A 16,351-nucleotide genomic window follows, 5' to 3' on the forward strand; every position below is an offset into this window, starting at 1 on the left:
CTAAAATGTCATCTAGAAATACAAGTAGAGCAGATCTGATGAGGTTTTATGCTGAAATGAAAGCTGAATTGTAATTACAATTGGATAATTTTCCTTCCAAATGTAGTCTTACAACTGATATGTGGACTGCGAAGCACACTAAAAATGGTTATTGTTGTGTGACATGCCATTTTATAGATGATGAGTGGAATTTGCATAAGAAAACCTTAGATTACATTATAGTGCCATCACCACATACATGAGATGCTCTCTCGGATTTTATCAAAACTTGCACTTTGGAATGAAACATAGATAGGAAATTTTTTGCTTTAACTGCTGATAATACTTCTGCAAATGGTGTTATGATGAGAAACCTGATTATTTGGATGGATGGTAAGAATTTTATGTTGCTCGAAGGAAAAATGTTCCACATGAGGTATAACAACCACATGCTACATTTGATTGTATTGCATGGCATGAAAGTAGTTGCTGGGTTTATAGTGGGAATTAGAGAGAGTGTTAAATCTTCACAATCTAGGAAAGAGAAGTTTGAAACAACATTGGCACAATGTAGATTGTCTGGAACTCAGTTAGTTTAGATGTGAACACAAGGTGGAAATCCACTTTTATGATGCTTAAGAATGCAATTGCACTTCAAGAAGGTTTTGAAAGACTAAATGAGTTTGATTCTGATTTCAATCTTATGCCATCTAGACAACAGCGAGAACAAGGAAAAGAGATTTATAAATGTTTAAAGGTTTCTAATGATATTTCAATTAAGTTTGCAGGGATTAAGTATCCAACTGCAAACCTGTATTACAATGGGGTGTATGAAGTTAACAAATGCATCAAAAGTTGGGAAGATAGTTCTTTTAACTATGTCAAAGAAATGGGGTTGAAGATGAGAGAAAAGTTTAATGCATATTGGAGCGGATGCAATTTTATGATGAGCATTAGAGTGGTTTTAGATCCAAGGTATAAAGAAAGATGGGTAAGGTACACATATAAGAAATTGTATAGATCTGACTATGCAGATGAGTACGATAAATTCAAAACAGACTTGAGCCAACTTTTCAATGCATATGAATCATTGCAACTCTTGATTTCTTTGGCAACTCTGTCTCTAGCATGAATGTAAGCAGCTTAGGTACAACTAACCCAGATTATGTCGAGTGTATGATGGAAAATGATGAATATGATGTTCAGAAGTATGAGTTGAAGAAGTACTTAGAAGAACCACTTCTTCCAACTTTGTCACCCCAAGATGAATTTAACTTTGATATATTGAGTTGGTGGAATCTAAATGGCTTTAGGTACCCAACTCTTGCAAAGATAGCAAAAGATGTGTTGGATGTTCCAGTGACCAGTGTGATATCAGAGTCCATGTTCAGCTATGGTGGAAAGGTTCTAACAACATACATAACTTCATTAGCTCCATAGTTAGTCCAAGAATTGTTTTGTTTAAGCGATTGGTTTTCAGACTTCTTTGATGAAGGTAAATTTTCTTTTCCTTTGCTTAGTTCTCAAATTTTCATAGTGTCAATTTTTCTTCTTCTGATTTCTGACTTTGGTTTGAATGTTTGTGTACTAATGCAGATATGGAATTTATATACTGAAGTTGATGGAAAATGCAACCAGGTAGCCAAGCACTAGCCTGTTGACATTGTTTTTGTGTACTTCAGTTTGCATTTGTTTTTTGTGTGGCTTCCTAGTTTGTAATTTCTTTTCATGTGCGGTGATGTGAGAGAGACCTGGGAGTAAATATTTTATTTGTATGGCTTTATAATTTCTTTCTTGTCCTGTGGATTTTTACAACGTCTTGAACTCATAAACTCTGGTTTTTAGTTTTTCTCCCAGTTACCGTATTTTATCGGGAAAAAATACGATATCTGATAACATAACCACCGTAATCAGATTGGGATTTTTGGATTCTGTCGGATATCGGATTTTCGATAATACTTAACCTTAACCTTATCGGTATGGTCAAAAATTCGTCAGATTTTTGTCCGTTGACAACCCTAATTCCAAGAAATGAAGATCAAAATTCTTTTTTATCATTATATACAAATAAATATCCATAGGAGTGTAAAAGTAGAATGTTGTTTCATAAAAAATATTACGTATCCTTTATTGGTGAAATGTATTACAATAATAAAAAAGAATATGGGTAAAAATATGCTTTAAAAGTTGTGTATGCAAACACTAATTGTTAATTTCATATAGGTATGACTATTAAATTTCGTTTTGGAAAAAATTATAATATATTGGTGCACCTAAAAGATCCAAATTTAAACGCACGTCTAGAGCCTACAAAAAGTGTGAGACGTCCTTGGTGTTAACCCTTTTCATGCCTATTCTGAATATATTCGTGATCAAGAAAATTAGGTTTCATCGTTTTACCATGAGCTGCAAGGAGCGATTAAAGGAAACTTGCAATTAAGTTGAAACTTGAGTATTTTACGATTTTTAGCACACGATCAGATATAGGATTTCTTGTTATGAGCTTCCAAGCTTATGATAAACAGTGTCATTGAGATTCTGAGGGTCTAAAACTAATACAAAAATGTTATGAGGGATGTGTTAGAAGATGCGTATGGTTTTGTCAAGAAGCAGAAATGGACGACAGAGAGATAGAGAAAATTTACCTTCTCCATAATGAAATACATAATGGATAAAGTGCTTCAATGGGATATAATGAATGTCTCAATTATGTACCAAAGCAGTTTTAATACTGGATCTGCATCTTATCTGGCAAAGATGAAGGAAATTAAGGGGGATATAGAACTAGGTGATCTGGAACGTCATCATGAACTGCTAAAGATTTTATTTAGAGAAGCAAGTGGAGAGTTTGGAAAAACTGTATTCTTGATATCGTTGTTTACTAAGCACTACCCTTCTCACAGAAAGTGGTAATATGAATGAATATTTGAAGTTTTATTAGTTTCTTCAAAGAAGGCGGATGACATCTTCACAAAAGGACTGCTTTCGCCAACTTTTCTTCATTTTCAATACAAGATTTCTCATTGTTCCCGTGTCTTGCTTGGACTAGTTGCAGAATGTTATCAATTGAGATGCAGGAGAAGTTTAAATGGCCAAAGCAGATACACCAACTGTTATGCATTAGATGTTTATAAAGCAATTATAATATTGGTTACATTCTTCTGGGATTTAAGAGTTTGTGTTGATGCTTTCTTTAATTATTTTAATACATGTCAAGTTTCCCAACCCTCTGGGTTTGAGTGACACAAGATGGAAAATCCCGATTATCGCATGTAAATGAGGATAAGTTTACTCAGAAGGGTATCCGTTCTTCAAAAGAATTGAACCTACATTCTCATAGCATAAATTTCCGAAGTTATTCTCGGCTTTGGTAGAATTGATATTTCCAATGATGACAGAAGTAAGCAAGTCTTGTTTCTTATCATTTTTACTGATTCTGACATTTTGTAATACCAAGTTGTTAAGATTTTCATGGATAGCTTTGCAGAGATCGGCACTACTTTTTTCTTTAAACGAAAAAAAGTGAAAATCTTCTAATAGAGCTTGAAGAACTATCTATCTGTCTGTGTGTTCTCATATGGGTGCAACGAAAGTTTATCGTCTATGGCTTATCTAAAGCTTGAGATAGCTCTCATTTCAAATTCTCCGGTTTTGTGTTGAATTGAAGGAAAATATGAATATGTTAAGCTTAAAAGTTTAACTCAATGTTTTCAATACAAGGTTTTCAACGTGGCATATATTCATAGGACACGTAAAACAGAAACGTAATCGCCTTATTACAGTTACTACACACTAGTTAGGATCTTCTTTTATGATTTGCTTATGCACATTATGAGTTTTTCTAATGTTGAAATACTCAATAATCTACAACATTTCAGAACTATTTCTTCCTTTTTTGTGGGGGTTTGGACACATGACTTGTATGCATTGCTTCTCTTCTTGTTTTCTGGCCCCAATGATGGTCTCAGATCCTTGGTTGCTAGGTTTCTTATGTCTAGCTATATTGATTGCAACAATTTTTAGAAGGGTTCTCTTTACAAAGTTGGTAAATTCCATGATTCATAAATCTGGGTCCAAATTTGACAAGGATAATTGGAGGTCACACAAAAGTTTTGAAGGGAATTTCATTGGTATTGGAATATTTTACCAGTATCACTAGCATTATCCTAACGTTCCTTTGTTGAAATGCTTTTTGAAGAAATGTCAACAAAACTCTTTTAACCCCTTGATATATGGTTGCTAATGGGGGTATCAATGTTGACTAGATAAGGTTGGAAGCAATTCCAAATTAGAGACTAAAGCTTCATAATATTACTCTTTGACATCCTCCAAATTTTCTTGTACTTTAGATATTGAGATCCAAATCTATAAGTTATTCATATTCGTGAAAGGTAACCATCGCACTTGCTAGTACAGTCAAACTTTGATAAATTAACAATTGGGGACCAAAAATTTAAAAAAAAATTATTATTTTATCGAGTTAAAATTTAGGTTATACAAACTTAATTGAGATCGGATAATTTTGTTATTTCAATGAAGTTGATAATTTATTGATGCTCTACTGCACCTAGCTTTATGTGTAGCGTGTTTGGACATAAATCTGCTTCTGCTTTTCCAGATGCAGAAGTCAGGAGCACAACTCGGGAACAAAAACATTTTGCTAGAAGTTGTTTTACTAAAACTGATTTATGATTTTTTTTTGTTTCCTCAAGTCAAAAACTATCTGGATGTGTATCCAAACAACCTATAGTTGGACCTGTGAGCTGAACTAGTTGTGGGGACCATCATCACCTCAAATACTCTCTGGCAATAATAATTCCGGTGACCGGTATTCCGATCTCCGTCACTATCCCCGTTTGATATTTACTCTTTGCTTTATTACAACCGTGGCGACTAGTTCTTGTTGTTGTTGCTGTGACCATCAAATCAAATGATTAACTAAACAGAACACAGCTCCCAAGAGACTGTCAACAACAACTAGCCCTAACCCCTTTCTCTTCTTCTCTGGAGATTGAAAACCCCTTATTTTCCCCTAAATTTCTCATGAAAAGAAGAAGAAAATAGGGCTCAACAGAAACCCCCTTGCATTTCATTTGATGCAAACTTCTCGATTTCTCAAACCCTTTAGGGAATCCTTTCTACAACCACAAAAAGGTAGGATCTTTTCATGTTTCTCTCATCACCACAATAACAGTAGTACTGTCTCTGAAGAACAACAACACCAGCAATCGGATAACACAACTCATGATTTGAGGAGTTTGTTAAATACGTATACCAAAAGAAGAACTCAATCCTGCAATTCATCTTCTTCTTTGTATAGAGTTTCTTCTAATGATTTCTTAAATTTTTCGAGAATTAGTTCAACATTTGGTGGTGGGGGTGTTTCTTATAATGATCGTTTATTGCTTCAGCGTGGTAAAGGTTCTATCTTTGATTGATTTGCCATTACATTTTTTGGTCGAAAAATTTGTGAATTTTTATGTTAATGTCATGTGTAGGTTTCTGTTCTAAGGTTGCTGCTGATGTTAAAAAGACAGAAATTGATGATCCAAGGTGAAATTTACTTAATTCTTCATTGTTTCGTTGAAAATGTGACCCTTTACTTTGCCCTTTCAAATTGAATGATATAATGCTTGGAATTGGTATGTAATATCATCATAATTAGATTGTATGTTGAAGTGAACCGACGAGTTAGATATTTCTAAAGGTCTGTTAGTAGTTGAAACGGACTCCATGAATGCCCAATGTGAGTAGGTTTAAGGGAAACTGGGCCAGTTGAGGTGATTGTGCAGAGAGTACGATTTGATTTTGACCTGATTTGAATCTTTGATGTACCAAGAGATCTCTAACTCTCTGCTAGATAATCGACCTTTCTAACAAATGTTTCTTTTCTTTTGTATTTGGTTATGTTTCTTACATAACTGTTCCTCATGCTTATTTCAGCCAACGAGCAGTTACTACTGCACTATGGGCCAATTTCCTTGTATTTTCTCTCAAATTTGGGGTCTGGATGGCGACTTCCAGCCATGTTATGCTAGCTGAAATGATACATTCAATTGCAGATTTTGCAAATCAGGTAATAAGTGGTAGCTTAAGTATTTGAATATGGTTAATATTTCTCTAGTAAAATTGAAATTTTTCCATAGCATTCACTGTTGAACCTCTAAGATATGATGTCTTATAAAAGTTCGTTTCTCTTTGTAAGATTTTCGGAATATTTTAATTGTAACTCAAAGAACTCACCCGTTAATAGTGTAGGCCCTTCTTGCTTATGGCTTATGGAGCTCAAAGCGAGCTCCCGATGCTATACATCCGTGAGTTTTATCCACCCAATACAGTACTCCTATCATTTCTCTTTTAATGTTTCATCTACTCTTTTCGTGTAGTCAGAGACACCAAATGAATGGTTGGCAACAGGATCCTAATTTTCTTTTCTGATTTTTTCTAGTTATGGGTACTCCAAAGAAAGATTTGTCTGGTCCTTGATATCCGCAGTTGGCATTTTCTGCCTTGGTGCTGGTGCAACAATTGTTCATGGATTTCAAAACTTGTGGACAACACAGGTGACGATATGTCCGATTCTATATGATTTTGATAATTTGCACACATTTGGATCCCCGTTAACGGCCTTTTGGTTTGATATGTAATGCATGTGTGTGACTAAATTTGTAAACAGCCGCCAGGAAATATCAAGTATGCAGCTCTGGTAATTGCAGGTTCATTCATCATTGAAGGTATTATGACTCACCCACTGAGTTAGCTTATGTACTACTCTCCAAGCATGTCTGTTAACTCTGGTATCTTTCACAGGTGCTTCACTTGTAGTTGCTGTCCATGCGGTCAGGAAAGGTGCAGCAGCCGAAGGAATGAAAATGCGAGATTATGTGTGGCGTGGTCATGATCCAACAGCTGTTGCTGTTATGACTGAGGTAACTTACTTAGCTATAAACTACGAGATATTCACATCCAGCCTTGAAACTCGGTTGCTATGCTACTTCCTTGTCCATATGCTGAAACATTAAATATGCCAGAGAATTGGAAATGTATGTACGATATGGATCTATATCTAATCAATATGTCATATGCATTGGAAGTTAGCTAGAATGCCACATTGTACCCCAATGATTCTGCCCGAAGGGTCTGGTAGGCAAATCGAAGACTGACAGATCCTAGTAGTCAAGTGACACCGTTTAGCCTGTTATGCTCAACAGAACACCATCTTGCATGAGATCACATGCCTAAAGAGTACTGCATGAATTTGTCTTTTCCTGGCATGTTAATGCGGTACCGGCATTTTTGGCAAGTGATTCTAGTTATAATATTTGACCTGAACCTTGGATAGGCTTTAGTTCCATATTCTGTATATTTTTTTTGTTCCATATGATTATCGAGAATAATATATTCTCCTAAGAAGTTTTGGTAATATTGGACCCAAACCTTGAATAGGCTTTAGTTTCATATTCTGTATATTCATTATTGATTTCGGAGAATGATATATTCTCCTAAGAAGTCTTAGTATTATTGGAACTCTTAGGCGAGTTGATTTCAGTCTACAGATAGGCGGGTCTAATGATTATTTATTTCCAGTGGAATTCGAGATTTGTTATATTTGATTGCAGAGAATGATATATTCTCCCAAGGAGTTTTAGACTCTTAGTAATATTGGAACTCTTAGGCTAGTCGATTGCAGGCTATAAACAGGCGGGTCAAATGATTATTTTTTTTCCAATGAAATTAGAGAGATTGTTTGTTGAATAATATTGATTGTTTGGTTAACTCTCTGATTAGGGTTGTGATTGAAGTTATTTGCATGTATGGAGTCTCCATGTAGGCATTTTTTCCCAAATCGCTTCCGCTCCCCATATCGTAAAAACTCTTGCTCATGTCTAAAGACCTATGTATGATATTCCTTCTGTCCCATTAAAAGAGATACTTTCACTAATTCCCTCGTGTCTAAAAACCTCCAACTGTCAAGCAGTCATTTATTCGCATCTCAGTAACATGCATTCAACTGGTATAAGACCTGACGAATCAAATCACGTCAGTCCTAGTACATTGCTAATTAGTTATATCGGTTGTAGCGAGTACATTCCGTTGATAAGTTATTGCAAGCTGTCTTTCAAGACAACATGTGTGTTACTTTTAACTAATTTTACTTTTCAGGATGGTGCTGCTGTTGCTGGTCTACTTGTTGCCGCAGCGTCATTGGTGGCTGTGAACAGAACAGGAAATCCAATCTACGACCCCATTGGTTCAATTGTTGTTGGGAACTTACTCGGAATGGTATACCCACTTCTTGGCCCTTGGTATTGTCTTTAATCGGTTATTTTTATATTATGTTATGTATTGGCCCTTGGTAGAAGTAATTCAAATTATTCTATTCCTGTGCTCATAGAGATATTTCCTTTCCATCATTCTCTTTGCTCCCCAAATGTATGGGTGCATTCATGGTTGTTAGTTAAGTCTCTTTGGGGGTAAGGCCAGGGGGACACAGCTTGTATGTTGGGAGTACCAGAGCCATGTGATTATTTGCAAGTGTTGAATTGATATATGTTTTCGTGAAGCTTTCTTAAGCTTCCAATATTCCTCTCTTGAATCTGGGGAGTTGGTTCTGCCAAATGAGGTTCCTCATGTTATCAGCCTTTGTAGGTGAAGAAGTTCTGGGGTACATGTGGATATTGTTGTTGGCTCTTTTCAGTTGATTTCCTTGTTGTGCATGCACTAGTAACTTACTAAAGCAAGAAAGAGTAGATACGCATGAATTCGTGCTAGTTGTTAATCCTTATCTTTAAAAGGTATGTTAGGAGGTGTACAGGTCACTCTTGTTGAACCATGGGTCTGGCAAACTACAAAATGCAATTAGTTAACTTTTTTGAGGGTGATGAGTATTTCTGAGAGTAAAATTACAAGGTGATAAGTATCTCTAAATCATGGGCCTTTTATATATAGAAAGATTATTCTACTATAACAATAACAAATTGAAATTTGTTTGTGAGATACAACCTGATTTTGGATTGCCGTTTACAGAAGGATTGGTGTCTTATTATGAAAGACATATTGAAAGACTTGTATATCTTTCTTAACGGGTTCGACTGACCCATCCCAAGTTACTATTTATTTGCCTTGTTGAGATGACATGGCTGAGATGTGGCAGCCACTGTAAATATAAGATTGGAGACTGTTTAGACTTCTCTGCTTTAGTTAAATGAAATAGATTTCTTACCAATCTCACTATCACTTGTTTTCGTAAGTGCATTAATTATGGCATTTTGTCAAGGTACCATAATTGAACCTAACTTTAAATGCAGGTTGCGATTTTCCTCATCCAAAGGAACAGACATGCTTTGATCGGGAGGGCAATTGACGATTATGATATGCAAAGAGTTCTTCATTTTCTGAAGAATGACCCGGTACAGTATTTTTCTTCTCTTACTATAAGACAGGCTCTATTACTCCATGCGGGGCAAGGCTTATCTAAGTTTATTATTTGTTTTCCTACAGGTTGTAGATGCTTTGTATGACTGCAAGAGTGAGGTGATTGGACCTGGATTCTTTAGGTTTAAAGCTGAAATAGGTGATTTTGCCACCATTTTACCTCTCTTTTTCTGTTTTTTGGCTGAAACTTGAAAGCATTTGGACAATTTTGTGGATTGAGTTGCACTTTTGATGAATGACCTTAACAAGTTCGGTGGTACAGATTTCAATGGTGTGGTGGTGGTACAAAATTATTTGGAAAGGACTGGACGTGGGGAATGGGCCAAACAGGTAACTCTAATGTGAACGTTTGCTGGTCCTGCGGGATTTCTCATTATTATCTGGTGGAAAAGATACGATTGATAATTATATCTGGTGGTTTACAGTTTCGAGATGCTGGAAAAGATCTTGATGATGCCACTTTACTGAGGACCATGTCAAACTATGGTATGTAAGCAGAATTTGTTACTGCAATAAATTATTTAGTACCAGGTCAAGTAGTTAATGGCGGTTAATGGTGTTCTGATGGCAGGTGAGGAAGTCGTTACTGCTCTTGGAAGTGAAGTTGATAGACTAGAAAAGGAAATCCAGAAGCTTGTACCTGGAATCCGGCATGTGGACATTGAGGCTCACAATCCAGAAAAGGAGATCCAGAAGATTATGCCTGGACTCCGGCTAATTGATCCAGAAAAGGAAACCAAGATTATGTCGGGTATTCAGCTTGATGATCCACAAAAAGAAACACAGAAGATTACACCACCTTGAGCCACATAATATTCTACACCATGTAAACTGTAGCTTGTAGCTTTGTGCAGTCTGTATGTTTTGTTTTTTTGGCTCGACCCTGACTTCTAGATTTCAAGACTTGGCTTCAGCAACAAAATCTATATAATACAGATTTCTAGATTTCAAGATTATTTCAGGACTTCTAAATTTGGATGTCATATGATACAGCATAGTGCCTAGACTCACCTGCAAAGCATTTATAATCCTAATTCCAGCATTGGCCCCAAATGCTGGATAGTAGTTTGTTACTATCTCTTCTTTTTTTTCTTTTTCCTTTCTTTTGTGACCTTTTTGGGTGGTACGAATCTTCTGTACCGGTGTACCCTCTCTTTTTTGACCAATGAATTTTTCTGCCAATCGAGATACTATGCCCAAAATATTATTCCTTTGGTTTCAGAACCAAAGCATAAACATTCTTCAGTTTTTACATATGAAGCAACCCAGTGTATAATGAAAACTAAAAAACAAACATAAACAAGAGTAAAGCTAAAATATGAAAGAGAGGCAGAAGCTAAGCAAAAATGGGAAAGACTACGGCTAATTATTGTGTATTCATCTCATCAAATTCTTCAGCTCTGAAGTAGGTATTGTAATTAAGCTGACACTGGAATACCTTCGTAAGTTCAGGAACTTCTTGCTTGTATTTCTTTAGCAATGTAGCTAGTGCACTGTTGGGATGGGCACAAAATAGGAACATAGCAGCTGGTACCTTTCACTTACAGGCTTAACCGGCCAGCTTCTAGTGCAACTAGGATCATTCTCTGACAGGCTTAGCCTGGTGGCTTTTGACATGCAATTCTGCCCCGATGGTCTGCATTTGGCTCCACACTCAACTTGAGAAGTAGCATGCACCCCCACACTTTTACTTCCACCAGATGTGTGCTACATCCAGTGCTCCACACTTTTACACAGACATGAGTCTAGCCTCAGATCTGTACTCCTTATGCCTTCAGGGTACTACACTTGCTTTCACCCCTGCATGGTGGAATCCTCTCACATGAAGAAGTCTTCTGTTTAGCCTGTTCACAACATACTCGCGAAGTTACAAACGAAATCAAATGAAACTAACTTCGCCCTTCTATTGTGAAGGATGAACCAACCAAAAAAATACATGAAATATTTTGACAAGAAATATTCAAAACTAGAATAAAAACTATTACCTAATCAAAATCATGCTGCCGCCTGCCCGGAAAGGATGAAAGCATGGATAAGGCTCTGAGCTACATGTATCTGATCTGATGTTCCAGATACTATGACCACTCCTTCCGCACTCCCAGGCCTCACGTCATGACCAGTTATCTTTGCACCTGAGATCTGATTTGCAGAATATATAGAAAACAATGGAAGATGAAGAGCTTAGCACACGCTAGAAAGTCAACATAATTAAACATGCCCCCTAAGTAGAAGACCCCGCACCTGTCTAATTTGATTCAGGTCACCATTGTTTTCCCCGTAAACGCAGCCCAGGAACATCAGAGGAATCACCATTTCAACAGTGGTGGTTGGTAGAACAGACAGTTGACTGCCACAACACAAGACGGATTTATCAATGCAACTTTCAGTATTGACCCACACAAATAGATTAAAAACATAAATATTAGTATATATATCCATCTAAGGCAAACAAGTCCGAAGAGAGTCCTGGTGTACTGACATGTGGATAACACAGACTTACAAGTAATAATCGAACAAAACATCTAAATCTCCTTGGGAGCAAATGTTAAGCAATGCCTTCTGCATTAGCCTTAGGTTAACTGAACCTGTTTGCATGAAGTCTTTATTCAAGTAAATGTCTAGCTTTGGGAAATAAAGACAGTGGTTTTTTATATAGCGATATAGATATTGATTTGAACCCTGATATAAAATCAAGAATGTGAGAAGAACAAATAGTTACAAAGTCTGAGAAGTACACGCAAGTTGATTCACATATCCTTTTGAAGAGAAAGTGCCCATGCTAAATCCTAGTTAATCAATATGTTATACAAGTACTAGGGGTACTTGTGTTACCAACATACCAATGGCCATGTTTCGTTGCCGCATGGGACAGAAATTCTTAGAGAAATTCTCAAGAGTAGGTTTGCGAACTCACCACCATGGGGTTTGAACATACAATTAAAAGCAACTAAGCAAGATAAGGAAACATAAGCAAAGCGTACCTTCTGCTATGCACATCTCTTGAACTATATCCTGTCCCTGGATCTGCACTGCACCAAGGGTTTCCAGTGCTTACTGGCTGCTGAGAAAAGAACAGCAATGAATTTTACATTAATATTTCCTTTCACTTTGAAAGCCGGGAAGGAAAAAAAAAACTCACCAACCCCTCAAAAATGTAACTCATTTACCTGAGCCCATGACCTTGGAGAAGGGGTATCAAAGGTCGGACCATAAGCTGGTCTCTCATTGCTGTAAGAATATGGCCCATGATCCAGATTTGGGCCTCCTGGATGATCCATTCCATGCATCGGAACAGGAGGGTGATCCATATGTTGGGCGGGGCCGGCAGGATGTTCTAAACTGTTGGGATATCCAATATGAGGGTAATGCCCTGGAGATGGAGGCTCGTGTCTTGGTCTAAACATAGGAACAGGGGGCTCCAGCGGACCAGGCATATAAGGTGGGGCACCAACGTTTGGATAAGGCAATTTTGTTGGGAAGTAAGCCTCCCGAAGCCTACTGGTAATTTGAAATAAAGCATCTTGGACAGATTGCAAGCTCCCGATAGCCTGCCAATAGTACCAGGTTTTAGTTTCCGATATAATTAAATGGCAAATCTACCTTTCAAAAGTTGGAGAAGATTTGACGGGTGAAAAAATTAACTATCCGTCTATCCTGGACTTTTGCCTAAATTTAAGTGGAAACCTAGAGGGAGCATTCAAAGAAGTGATCTAGGATCTGGATAGTCAAGTTAGCATGCCACTGACAAGTATCAAACAGAACAAGCGTACCAGTCAAATTACAAACTAAAGTCTTGAATTTGTTTTATCTTGGTTCACATGCACTGAAAGAACCAGATTGAACGAGTATATCCTACACAGAATTTAGTAGTTATACTAACGCAGTATCTAGCATATAATGTGATAGTAGACATAGAATATGTATAGTTCATTGCAATAACAAACAAAGATGTCATCCTCAATGTGTTCAACACTTCAACTTAATGCAAAATTCCAAATAACGAGGGATCTATTCTGTTGCCTTCTAAAACATTTGTAAATTTCACCTCATACATCAGTATCCAATTGAGACATCAAAAAATATATAGAAAAAATAGAGATTGAAAAGTGCATACATATAAAACAGAAGTTCAAACATACCTGCACAACTTCATCGCTTTGGGCGCCAGATTTTGGAACCTGCTCCCTTGGAAAAATACGTATACTGGCACCCGTGGATCTTCTCATTTCAGCAATAATACTACCTCCTTTACCCAACAGACAGCCTATCTGTTGTGATGGTACTAAAAGCCTCGCAACAATTGCAGCACCAGGTTCAAATCCAACCTCTGCAATTCTTGACTGCACCCGAATAACAGCATCCTGTGCAGAAGAATGTCTCTGTTCTGAATTCTGCAATAAATAGACAGAATGATTTTAAGAAACACTTAAGAACAGTTCAGTGCTCAAGAAAAAAAATAGTCATTCATAATTGATAACACGCCACTGAACGAATAAACAAGTATTGTACTCAAACACAAATGAATTTGAATAACATGCCTCTCTTGCAGATATGAGGACAACTCTCTCATCTGAATCAGGTTCTGCTTCCGCAATCTTGATGGAGGCACCAGTGTCGCTTTGTAGAGCTCGTATAATCGATCCACCCTTCCCAATCAAACTGCCAACTTTGTCAAGATGGCATAACATCCTAAACACAATATCCTCTTCTGGAACCATTCTATGGCTCCCACCCATACCCTCAGATCCTGAAAACCCCCTTGAATGAGTTCCAGGTGGATACCCCCTTGATGGAAATTGGTCAACCTGGCCACCAGGCACACCACTGCCCCGAAGCACTGAAGCAGGCGTTTTGTTCGGAGTAGAGGCGGCGGCATCAGTTCTGAAGTTATCCTGGAGACAACTTGAAACAGCTAAAAGAGCTTTCCTTACAGCTGAATAGTTCCCTGTTATCTGTAAAGCAGAACCACATCACTTAGTATAATTATATAAGTAGATGAATTCATAAATTGCAACCTAGACACTGCCGAAGCTTTTCAAATATACACGTTAGAAAACAGGAAAGGAAAACAGTTTTTGTAATGCATTACACAAGTATCATTTCAAAAAAACTTAAAAGTCATGTAAAGAAGATAAAGCGACACATCTGATCCAATGCGTCACTTTCTTGTTAGAAGCTACCTAAACCCGTCTCGATGGCTTATTTACATAAACCTACAACAGACAAAATTAGGCCAGGGAATCATCTTCTTATCCCATTTCAAGTCCAAGACTTGTTTCCCTAAACCGGATTTAACTAAAAATTGTATTAGTAAGACACCAAGTACGTGCCGAAGGAGCTCACACAAGAGTTTGAGTAGATAAGTCTCATGTAAATTATGTATACAGAGTAACCAATCATAAGGTCAAAAAGTTACTGCTCATGTTATGTATGTGAAGATAAGTCTCAGCAATCAACTTATGATGTTTTGTGTAAACAATCTCACCATAAATGTTCCGCATGAATCCAAGCTTGACGTAAGCAAATTAAAACACACAGTGTTAAAGTAAAACAAGAACGCTGCATACATTCTTAACACTTTTCAATAACCGAATGGATAATTCCTAAATGCTCCGTAACCAAACATAAGGTTGAAAGCTAATGTAAAGTTACTTGTTTTGTTAAACAAGCTAATCGTAAATACTCAGTATAAATCCCAGCTTGAGGTAAGCAAATTAAACGCACAATGTTAAAGTAACACACAAATGATGCACATTCTTAACACTCTTAATAACCTAATGGACAGTTCATAAAATTGCACGCTGTTACCTGTATTAATTCATCTCCAGGGATTGCACAAACTGGAATATGATCGTTAGGAAGAACCCTAACCTGTGCTCCACTCCCTTGCCTAATTTTCTCAACAATTTTCCCTCCTCTTCCAAGTACACAGCCAACTTGATTACTCGGTGCCAATAACCTACAAACCACTGAATTCAAATTCTGCGTCGTTGAAGTTGTTGTTCCTGACAACAATTTCTCCTTCTCCTCTTCTTCTCCTCCTCCTCCTCCATCTTCACTACTCTCCCCACCAGAACCTCCTACTTTCTCCTCATCCACCTTCAATATCCTCTCGAAAACCCTAATTAATGCCTTTTGAGCTGGCGAAACATCATCATCACTGCCACCATTTTCCACCAAATGTATCAAATTTGCACCCAAAACATCATCTTCACCATCTTCAGCATCTCCTCCTCCTCCACCACCACCAGCAGCAGCATTGTTACTAACCTCATTGCTATTCTGCTCTTTCTTACTACGTTGTTTCAAAATATCAGCAACAATAAGAATAACACGTTCATCACAACCAGGAATAGAATCATCAATACGAATTTTAGCACCTGTTTCTTCACGGAATTGACGAATAATTGCACCACCTTTACCAATTACACCACCAGTTTTAATAGCTGGACAGAGTATACGAAATAGGGTTTCACCTGCTGATAATTTTATTGGTGGTGGTGGTGTCTTAAAAAAGCCTCTTTTACTATTATTTGATTCAATGGGTGATGATGAATGATCAAAGGGTCGTTTATTATTAGGATTGAAAGAAGATGAAGATGATGAAGAACCCTCCATTTAATGTTTCTGGGTATTTCTCAGATGAAGAAGATAAACCCTAACTCTGGAAATTGAACAAATTATGAAAGTCGCTCTCGGAGTCTCACTCAGACGACTACCAGTTACACCTACTGATGCTGGACTTTGGTCTTACAAATAGTCTAGTAGACTCTCAAACAATAATAACACTTGGCTGCCTAGGGCTGCACATGGGTCGGGTTGGGTCGGGTTTGGCCTCACCCACCACACGACCCACTGCTGGTGGGTAATTGAACTTTTCACCCGCAACCGACCCACCATAACAATGGGTCGCTTTTCACCCGACCCACAATAAGGC

The 16,351-nt window shown here is 37.4% G+C and overlaps 2 protein-coding genes across 3 annotated transcripts; one reads left to right on the top strand and one right to left on the bottom strand.

Moving 5' to 3' along the window:
* Positions 1 to 4,872: 4,872 nt before the first annotated feature.
* On the top strand, positions 4,873 to 10,381 carry LOC113355570 (metal tolerance protein C4-like). The gene is made up of 13 exons (XM_026598466.1): positions 4,873 to 5,394; positions 5,478 to 5,532; positions 5,923 to 6,055; positions 6,238 to 6,293; positions 6,428 to 6,542; positions 6,656 to 6,713; positions 6,790 to 6,908; positions 8,143 to 8,262; positions 9,288 to 9,389; positions 9,481 to 9,553; positions 9,677 to 9,744; positions 9,840 to 9,900; positions 9,986 to 10,381. The coding sequence occupies exons 1-13, from the start codon at positions 5,076 to 5,078 to the stop codon at positions 10,216 to 10,218; spliced, it is 1,512 nt and encodes a 503-aa protein (XP_026454251.1). The 5' UTR covers positions 4,873 to 5,075; the 3' UTR covers positions 10,219 to 10,381.
* A 226-nt stretch (positions 10,382 to 10,607) lies between these two features.
* On the bottom strand, positions 10,608 to 16,146 carry LOC113355569 (KH domain-containing protein HEN4-like). 2 transcript variants are annotated; one of them, XM_026598465.1, is made up of 8 exons: positions 15,223 to 16,146; positions 13,953 to 14,366; positions 13,554 to 13,805; positions 12,582 to 12,962; positions 12,396 to 12,472; positions 11,656 to 11,761; positions 11,400 to 11,553; positions 10,608 to 11,258 (listed from the first exon to the last, which is right to left on the bottom strand). In XM_026598465.1, the coding sequence occupies exons 1-7, from the start codon at positions 16,030 to 16,032 to the stop codon at positions 11,410 to 11,412; spliced, it is 2,184 nt and encodes a 727-aa protein (XP_026454250.1). In that variant the 5' UTR covers positions 16,033 to 16,146; the 3' UTR covers positions 10,608 to 11,258; positions 11,400 to 11,409. The 2 variants fall into 2 exon arrangements, with proteins under 2 accessions (XP_026454250.1, XP_026454249.1); XM_026598464.1 differs by having other exon boundaries at positions 12,396 to 12,475.
* Positions 16,147 to 16,351: the final 205 nt, after the last annotated feature.

The sequence above is a fragment of the Papaver somniferum genome, chromosome 3 (assembly GCF_003573695.1).
Source record: "Papaver somniferum cultivar HN1 chromosome 3, ASM357369v1, whole genome shotgun sequence".
Classification (NCBI taxonomy): Eukaryota; Viridiplantae; Streptophyta; class Magnoliopsida; order Ranunculales; family Papaveraceae; genus Papaver; species Papaver somniferum.